We start from the raw sequence: 9722 nt of genomic DNA, 5'->3' as shown, positions 1-9722 counted from the left end.
CGGGCGCAGGCATGTTTGCACTCGGGTGAGTGCTAAATCCGTCCTGGAGAGTTCCCCTAAGTACACCGGATTATTCCTTGGCTTCATGGGCTTCAGAAGAACTTATTGCAGGGGGCACCCGTTGATAGATAGCCAGGGAAAGGGGTTTGGGGGGGGGGAGACCGTAGGCAACCGCCAAAAAGGCACTATTTGCGGTTTAAATTATACGCGACAAGCAAAAATTAGAGACGACAAATTAGTGCCGGGCATAGAGACGATATATTGGATTTTATTAATGAACGAAGCATTGAACTTAATAAGCAAAAAATATTAACAGACAATAAAGGGGGGGCTTCCTGACGCTCATGTTTGGCTTGCGCACCTTGAATTCGCTTGGGGTAACAGCAGGGCCGGATAAACGCCAATGGGCACCCGAATCTGGGGAATCTCTCCTCACGACCGCTCCACCGTTCGAGCCAGAACGCGCTGGCTCTTAGAGAAGTCGCCGATACTGGGTGAGCGCACACTGCGCACCGGAAGGCGAAGAGAGTGCACGGTGTTTGCCACGAGGAAAACAAGGACAATAGCGATCAGCGCACAATCGATGAGCGTAATCGATGAGCGGGGCGCATGAGCGCAATGGGCCCCCAGAATTACGTGCGCGGAAACGTGCTTGTAAGGAAGCTGCTCGATCGGCTGGCTGATGCAAGAAGTTCACGCAGTAACCGAAGCCGCATATCTCTTCGCGTTGCAGCATTTCGGTCAGCAAACACGCAAAATATTATGGAATGCAGACCGCTGAACGCAGACATCCTCGCTTCCACAGTGTTAACGGTTATTTTAAAAGCTATACCTGCATTGCTTACAGAGGGAAAAAAAATGTCACCTCAGAATGCGTACAGCTAGGCCGCCCGTCTGGAGCACCAGCCCATTTTCGTGCAAATTGTAAATTTAATATAAATTCGCGTGTTAGATTATTTAAACACATAAAACACCACAACGAAGCTCGAAGCCTATTTTTGCAGCGTTACTGGCGGTTCTGTTACCTTCCGATAATTTGCAGACGGTTGCAAGGCAGCATGAGGCCCCATTAGGCCTAGCAGCGCAGAATCGAGAGTGTATCTCAAAAACTGGGCTGGATTACAGCTTGCGAGTTGCCGTCGAAGCGAGGTCAGTCATATTAAAAGGCAATAACACCATCGGTTATCGGCATTTACCGGCAAGCGTGCCAACCAGAACCGCAATGACTGCTTATTCGGATGAAGCGAGCGGCTCTCGATCGGAAGTAGGCTGCCATGTTTTCACGACAAGTCCCCGTGAGTCACGACGACAACTTCTGAAAACAGGGACCTTGAGAATAGGGTGACCCTATAGGTTTGGGTTTTTAGTTTTTGGCTCACAGTGCATATAAACTGAATAAACCCGGATAGCTCCGTAGTGGCCGGTGGTGGATCAACATGTCTTCTTGTTTTTTTCGCTGAGCACCTTTAGAGATATGCGGTAATTTATTGCTGCGTGCTGAGTTGAAACGTTCGCCTTTTGCTCCGTCGTGCAAACATCCGCCCGCTAGCACGTGCCTCATCCACCTCGTCGCGTCGACGAGCATTGCGTGGCGCTGCTATTTCCGTCGTCCGAGCAGCTTACCGTGTTTACACTGCAGTATAAACATCACGCTGCGTACATATTCCTCCGACTTTAGAATCCTCTAGTCAGGACAGGGGCGCCATCTCTCGAAGAGCGAAGGAGTTTCTCCGAAGACAACTGCCTGTTTACCAGTAACACCTTCAGAGCCATGCCCCTCCGACGAATGCAGCCAATTCGAGAGGAAACTTTATTCGCTCAAAGTGCACAGATTGAAGTTGTCCGAAAGGGGTCGTCTGATTTTCTCTCAATAGACAATTACTCTCCAAGTATGACTTAAAAGCTGATTTTTTTTAAGTAATGCCTTTTTTTTTTTCTGGACAGACACCTCATTCTACCTTTTCAAGTTCCTGCAGAACAAAAATATATATATAGATTATTTTTTAGAGGGGAAAAATCGAAGCGTTCCTCTTGATACCGAGGGCGTACACATGGCCCATATAAAATTAGTATTGCATATTGCACCTTGTGTGTCAACCATATTGACACTCAATTATCTTGCGGTAGGCAAAAATCTAAACAAGCATTATTTTAGCAAGCCTCAAACACAAGGCACAGTGCGCCGGGTAAGTACGTCTTCAGCAGTACACAAATGGCTCTAGCCTCTTTTACGCTGCTTTAGGTCTGTTACGTTTCCTAAAAGGCACGGGCGACCAAAGAAATTCGCTCGTTAATTAAGACGCCCACTGAAAATGACAAGACCATTTACTCTGTTCCGAGAGACCGTGCTTTCTAAAAGATCTTGCTTCGCCTCCGGAGTTGTACATCAAGCCCAAATAGTGCCTCAGCCGAGCGAGATGTCGTGCGAAGTTCACAGAGGTTGATGAGCGCGTCACCATACAGCGCAGTGGGTTAGGCACACGGGGAAAATGATTAACTGCTGACATCCGCGCAAAAAAGAAGGGACGTCATCTTCCTCGCACGAACCCACAAAATAGACGCCTAGCACACTGCATTGATTAATGTAAACTATACGCAAATGTTCCCATCAAAACAGAAGCCCACATCGAGCCTTCCCTCTCCCCATGACACGTCTGCCGCGCAGCCGAAAAGGACGCTGGCGTCGTCCGGCGTAAGGCCCGTCTGCTCGCAGATGCTCGTCGTCTGCTAGCGCAGCTGCTGCTGCTGCGGAGTAAACGAGACGCCGTTCCCAGCGTGGCCAACCTGCTACGGCTCCGCTGTGGGGGAGAGAAAAGAATCCAAAGGCAGGAATAGCGGGCGAGCGCGACCGCCGGCAGCACTACGTGGGCTCCAGCCGTCGGGACTGCAAGCTCGTGTGCTCCGCGTGCTGTGCGAAGAATTGTCTCAAGTCTTGCCTGCCTCTTCGCAAGCGGCTCTTGGCTGTCGTGAGCGGTGCGGGTCTGTCCGTCCGTATAGCCGGAACCGAAAGACCGGACTTCTGAAGCTGCGTTGGAGATTTCGCGCTTGCTGTGTATAGTTTGGTTTAATTACCTCTGCCACCCGCAGTCCAGAGGTCATGGCGTACAGTCCAGGTAAGCGTCTCGTTTCGGAAGCAGACCTTTATGCGTATAGCAGCACCTTTGATGCGGGCCGCTTGGACTCACGCGCTTACGATTTACATTGAACGGCGTTGTCAGTGCGATATGAACGCCCTCATCGCGTTGAGCGCACGCTCCGAATGTTCTACTGCTAAGGTAAACGTACATAATGTGTGTAAAACAAGGGCACGCGTTATTGTAGGGATATATTTTGTCATTGTTTTCACTCGCTCTTTGACAGAAGGCATTGAGCTGGCACTTGCTAGGCCAGTGCCACACTTTAAAAGCAATGCCGTGAGCAGGGCGTAGCAGAAGCGTTCAAGGTGTTCCGCGGAACCGTGACGCAACTGTTACAATAAAACAACAATAAGCATCGATCTCAGCTCATGCTGTCACTCCTTTGTTCGGGTAAGCCTGCAAGAGAAACAGCAGGTGTGTGTGTGCGCGCTAGGTGACAAGCGTTGTTTTTTATGGTTTCTTTTTTTTTAGTTTTTGAATAACAAGCTCAGAGGTATTCACTGAAAGTTCTCCACGTCCTCGACATATGCTCCCTGGTACTCAGTGAAAATCAAAATATAAAAGAAACAGAAAACAAGAAAAGGCCCTAACAACCCGGAAGCACATGTGGTGAGATAAAAGAGACAGTTATCTGTTTCATTAGGAGTGGCCCGACTAAAAACAGCCGCTTTCATACGCAACGTCTGCATAAATGTTCCAGTCTCTTTGTTCCCTGCGAGTGTTGAAGTAGGCGCTGCAATTTAAATCGAAAACTGTTGGACTTCAGAGCACGCCCGCACTTGCAGGTGATAACGACATGCAATATGAGTCACGTCCGCCGTCTGCCCCGTTTACATTATCAGCGTGTCTTACAGGAAACAAATAGGCTCACGCTTTCGCAAGTGCGGTCTTTGTTTATTTTTTTATCCTGCCTCGTAGCTTGGAGTTAACGTCAAGAGACTAACTGCGCAGAATTTTAGGAGGCCAGCACTTCATGTGACTCAAACCATAACCTTTGAAAAAGCTATCACGGGGTGTAGACCTGCGAAGCAAAGTTCCTTATTCGGTGCGGAAACGCGACAGACATTCTCATGGAGTAAGACCTACTGCGTAGACTCGATCTTCTGCACTAGGGACTGTACCAATAACCGACTGGGCTGGAATTAGATATGCTTTAGGGAGAGGCCTAACACGGCATTTAAGAGGAACAATGGTCAAAGCCGTCGTTATTTCGCTATTTAACTATCAGGTGTACGAGTGAAAACGGGGTATATTGCAAACAACTGTGCGTTGCAGCTGCAATGGTGACGTCGCTAGTAGCAACCTTTCGGGCATGTCTACATGCCCGAAAGGTTGCTGCCGTGTTGCGCTATGGTGACATAACTTACGCGTGTTTTTTTTTTACCTCCAGAGTGAGCAAGCGGCTCGCTGCATGCGGCGCTTGCGAAATCTTGCTCCGCTTTAAGACAAATACCTACAATTGCATAAAGTGAGTGACTCATACATGTTTTCGCTATGCCATTATTTCCCATCTGACTTGCAGTCAACAGACAATGATATGAATAAATGATTTGATATTTTGATCGTTTTACCAATTTGCGACGTGACATTAAAAATTTTGTCGATTTTGTATATCGCATTCTTTTCTTTGAACGAGGCAAATAATCTCTATTTCTTTATAATCTTTGTAGGCCAAACCCTGTGCCACGAAATAATATCTATTTTTTGTATATTAAAATATGAGACCAAAAACTGCATCACACATGCGCAAAAAAAAAAATGGCATGAAGTCCACAGTACCCAAAGTTCCTGCGATATCACAAGGGCGAACTTGATACCATTCACCCTGACGCCGTTAATGTTCCAATGAGTTCGCGCCATGACTTAACTGCCCACAAAATTGCTCCATTTCTTGCAACAGCATATCACTGCGTTAGGAACAACTTCTTATCTCGTGTCAAATTATTTATTCGTGACTTTCACTCAGGTGAGGCATCCCCTAAATATCCTCGTTGCTATTTTGGCTGCTATTCCTGGTTGGCACTGCTTGCCTGGTGTGTCAACGCGCCAGTTTACTACTACTTGTTCCCGTCGCCAACCACAACCAGCGGCATTTCCTGGAAAATAATTTTGATGTCACAATTAAAACCCGATTTAACAAAGTGAAGAGCAGCCGCGGAATAATTCGTTAAATCGGTGAAATTCTTAAAATCGAGGAGACAATTTTCCGCCCTTCGAAATCTGGAATGGAAACGTAGCGGCGCCCAAACGCTATACCACGACATAGTATTTGCCGACGACCTGAGCGTATGAAAAGTCCGCGAAAGAGGCCCGCGCGCGTGAAAGCGCCATCTGGTAATACGGATTCGAAGTCAAGGTGAGAGACGTCGCCGAGTCCTTTGTTCCGCGCAGCTTGCAGCCCCGTCAAAAGAAAACCAGGGCCGCCCAGATGTTGCCATTGGCACGCTGCCAACAAGCTGCACAAGGTTGTGGGCGAAATAACTGAGAAATCACAATTTCTTTAACACAGTTATTCCCGGAAAAACTTCGTTAACTCGGGTTTAGTGGTCGTTTGGTCAAATATTTCAGGGGAAACCTCCTAGGTGGAGTAAATTTGTAATAAGGGAGTAATTACTCATTGGCATCCACCCAAGTCCAGCCACTTGGCTACAAAGGAAAGCTATACAGCTTACTCAGAAACTTCGCAGTTAAAGAAAAGTTCGTCCTGGTCCGTGGTTCGAACCCGGGACCACCGCTACGCCGTTTGTTTTGTTATTTCGGGTTAGTGAGAACACTGAATCGTATATGAGCATACTTATCGGGGAATCAAAATTCGTTCGTTAAATCGGGAACTTCGTAAAATCGGGTTTCGTTAGAACAAAATTTTTAATTGCATATTTGATTAATATAGACGAGTCTTTGTATTCCTCAGCGCTTTTGTAATCAAGCGATATTTGTGAAAGGTTTCCAGTCTTCATCGTCATCGTGACGTATGGCACTAATTACTGACATGTAAAGCAGCTCTGTGAATAATCGCGACAAGAACAAAACATTAAACACTCCACGTAATTTTTTTGTGCGTGTGTACAGCGAGTATAAATTTGCTTTAACATTGCAGCGGTTGTCGTTTATTTTTTTTAGCCAAAAGCTAAACTGGAACTAAAAACAGCAAATACGCTGATGCACGAGACATTCACACTCGACGGGTACAATGTAGAGGCACTGCCCTGTAGCAATGCAATGCAGCAGTGCAATGTAGCGACACTACAAGGGACAAGTGAACAGATTATAGTGCGACAATCGCCTCAATATCGACGATTCAAGTGAAGGAAAAGCAGGGGTTCGGCTATAAAGCAAACTAAACAGACGCTCGGCAGGAGCTTCTGCTTGCTTCAGGTTCCGCCACAGTTGGCAGCTGCGGTGCTGATGAAGCGCTAGAATATTTTGTGACCTCGCTGAGGTTGACAGCCTATATATAAAGATCGGCCGTCAGCAGCCGCGCACACAAAGGACATTACATCTCACTTGTTATGTAGCATCAGGAACAACCTACAGGGGGCAAACACTGACAGCCTTCGTTACTCCGTCGCTAAAGTAAGCCGTGCACAGATTGGCCGAGCTAAAGGCGGAGTCATGTCGCGTGGAGATGTAACGCTGGCTGGCTGTGTTGTGCCATGCCGCACCTGTGGCCGGCTGCATGTTCCGCATAGCAGGTAATTGTGTCGCGAGTGGAGAGATGCTCCTGACCGTGACACAGAGTAAAAGCGGCATCAGGCAACAGCAGGAACGCTTAGGTTTTTCCAGCTGCTATACTTCCGCCCGTCGGTTTGTTCGTTGTTTGTTTGTTTGCATGTTTGTCTGTTTCTTTTTGTTTGCTTGCTTGTTTGTCTGTCTTTTGTTTGCTTGTTCGTTTGTTTCTTTTTATTGTTTGTCTTTCTTTTTGTTTATTTGTTTGTTTGTGTTGAATGATTATCTCCTTCAGGCCTGAATTTACTGTACCCCGTGAGACAACTGCAATGACATCGGTACGTCGCAAATTAGCCACTGCTGGTGAGAAGAGGCAAATATTCAGTTGAACATTGCAGCACACAAGCAGACAAAAAGGCAGGAAGTCGCCCAGTTTCAATATATTGCGACAAAAATATGTAAATAAAAGTGAGAAAGGAAGAGGCAACCGAAACACTCACAGCCCTCCAGGGCACCCCTCAAAGCCCGAAACCGAAATGAAACTCGACAAAGCGACGCGTACTAACTCAAAGTGTGAGTCCTGTGTGTTGAGGCGCTTGACTGTCGTTGCAGCCCCGACCCCGACCGTGGTGGTGGTGCCCCAGCAGACGCTGGCCCCGACGCCCATGCGCATGCGCTGTCCGCACTGCGGCGCAGACATCATGACGCAGACCCAGAAGCAGATCGGCCTCTGCACCTACGTCATGGTCGGCGTGTGCTGCTTCTTCTGGTCAGTCTGCACGGCGTTCACGCGCTCAGCCGCCTGTACTTGTGGCACACATTGCATGACCCGTGGCCACAGCGAACTAGGGGTAATAGAAAACTGGCCACACAAGCTGGTGAACAGTGCAAGTTGATCGACCGGGCCAGGCGGGAGGGGAAGGCCAGAGGGCTCTTGGACTGAGAAGCCCTCAGGCGAAGGTTTATATCTTCATAATTAAATTAGGTTTATCCTCCACCTCGACTGCCGACATGGACATCCACTGGCACAGGGTTAGTGGCGCTGGTGTGCTACTCCTGAGGAGGCGAGCAGACGACGCTACGCCTAACTCGTTTCCGCCACTGCTAGTCACCACCGCTATGTCTAATTTGGTGTTCGCGAATCTTCGAGGTCGTTTGCGGCTTGGAAACGGCTAGGTAAGATGCATGCTCAGCGCAGAATCGGTTCAAATCCCACGCCACTCGTTTCCTCCAACGTCCATGCCGCCTGGAGATCGTACGTGACAGCTTAAGCTTGAAGAAATGCCTACGTGAAAAAGTTCCGCTTCCTAAAGCTTAGCTGAGCAGGTAATGCCTCAGTAATACAGCCCGCGACAGGCACTTAATAGCATCTCCGCATATTGCAAACAGTTTTGGTTTCCATTTTCACTGCGCCGAGTGCGCTGTGTCGTCAGGGCACACCAAGGCGGATGACGCGCCCACAGACTTTTGACTGGCCAGGGTTCCAGGCCTTTCTTTTGGGTAAAATAAAACGCTAACGTAAACGATGATTCGATTTGTCTGTACCCTTGTTTCGAACAAAACTGCCGTCTTTAAATCTTACTGCTTACCTAACCCGAACATTATGCGCCGACCCTTCCGCTGGCACTGAATCCACACCATCCAAATTTTCATCGTTTCACTCACACCAGTTTAATTCTACAGCAGATCAAATTTGTTGAAGAGACTTCTGGACTGCACCCCATTTGTGTGAATTTCTTTGGCTTGCTTTGGTTCGGATGCCTCTTTGGTTAGATAGGGTGCGATGGCCACAAAGCACGTCATGGCTTTTTAAAGCCCCGCCGGGTCAGCTGTTGTGTTGCATATCCCACGCTTAATATCGCTATTCTTCATAGAATGCGTAGTCTCACGGTACCCCCTAAAGACTGGCGTCTGTTGAAGTGAAGCCTCTAGTCCAGGCGAGGAGCGGCACCCTCCACCACCCCAACAACCTCGACCCTCCACAAGGCCTTCGACCCACTCAGTGTCCGCTCAACAGAGGAACGCAAAAGCGATGGTGAAATCGAACTCAATGACGCAACGGGAAAGCCAGCTGGACCCGCCGCGGTGGCTCAGTGGTTAGGGCGCTCGGCTACTGATCCGGAGTTCCCGGGTTCGAACCCGACCGCGGCGGCTGCGTTTTTATGGAGGAAAAACGCTAAGGCGCCCGTGTGCTGTGCGATGTCAGTGCACGTTAAAGATCCCCAGGTGGTCGGAATTATTCCGGAGCCCTCCACTACGGCACCTATTTCTTCATTTCTTCTTTCACTCCCTCCTTTATTCCTTCCCTTACGGCGCGGTTCAGGTGTCCAAAGATATATGAGACAGATACTGCGCCATTTCCTTTCCCCAAAAACCAATTATTATTATTAATTATTATTAAAGCCAGCTGGGAAAACCACGATACATAGCCGTTAGACCGCCTCGGTCAGCTGTTGCGGGTTCTAGAAGCAAGCAGTTCTCGAAGAAGTTCAGACGCTGCGCAAGTGCACTGTCAAGCATGTGGCTTGCACCCGCGCTCTTCGCCCAGTTTTTAAAAAAGGTAGAATTTTCATTAGCTAGCATACGGCCAGATGCTGAAGTCTGCAGTTGCGATAAATCTGTTGCGTCATTGCAATTCTTCGATCGCATCATGCGCTGCATATGTTGGGTTCACATAACTCTGCGAGCAAAATGGAGGGCTCTTTTGCAGTTAATGTTTGACGTGTCTGATGTTGGCGAAACAAGCCCGTCTGCAAAACGTGAGTGCGATGTGTGGGATTTTTCGGCGACCCCAGCATAAAGTAGCGACGAAATTTATTTTTAGCAGCTGCTGGTCCGTGGTACAAAACCAAGCCCGTCCATTGGATGTTCTTTCTCGAAAAAAAAAATGTGGGAGAGATTAATTAGAGCAGGAAAAGA

The 9722-nt window shown here is 48.2% G+C and overlaps 1 protein-coding gene across 1 annotated transcript in view; it reads left to right on the top strand.

Moving 5' to 3' along the window:
* The first annotated feature begins 2856 nt into the window (after nt 1-2856).
* LOC144098484 (lipopolysaccharide-induced tumor necrosis factor-alpha factor homolog) overlaps nt 2857-9722 on the top strand; it is an 8181-nt gene continuing 1315 nt past the window's right edge. Inside the window, exons 1-2 of the mRNA XM_077631170.1 lie at nt 2857-3113; nt 7416-7572. Coding sequence (XP_077487296.1) covers nt 3098-3113; nt 7416-7572 — 173 coding nt within the window. The 5' untranslated portion in view covers nt 2857-3097. The remainder of the gene's footprint in view (nt 3114-7415; nt 7573-9722) is intronic.

The sequence above is a fragment of the Amblyomma americanum genome, chromosome 7 (genome assembly GCF_052857255.1).
Source record: "Amblyomma americanum isolate KBUSLIRL-KWMA chromosome 7, ASM5285725v1, whole genome shotgun sequence".
NCBI classification, from domain to species: Eukaryota; Metazoa; Arthropoda; class Arachnida; order Ixodida; family Ixodidae; genus Amblyomma; species Amblyomma americanum.
The sequence above is the reverse complement of the archived record's forward strand: the minus strand, read 5'-3'. Positions and strand labels throughout refer to the sequence as shown.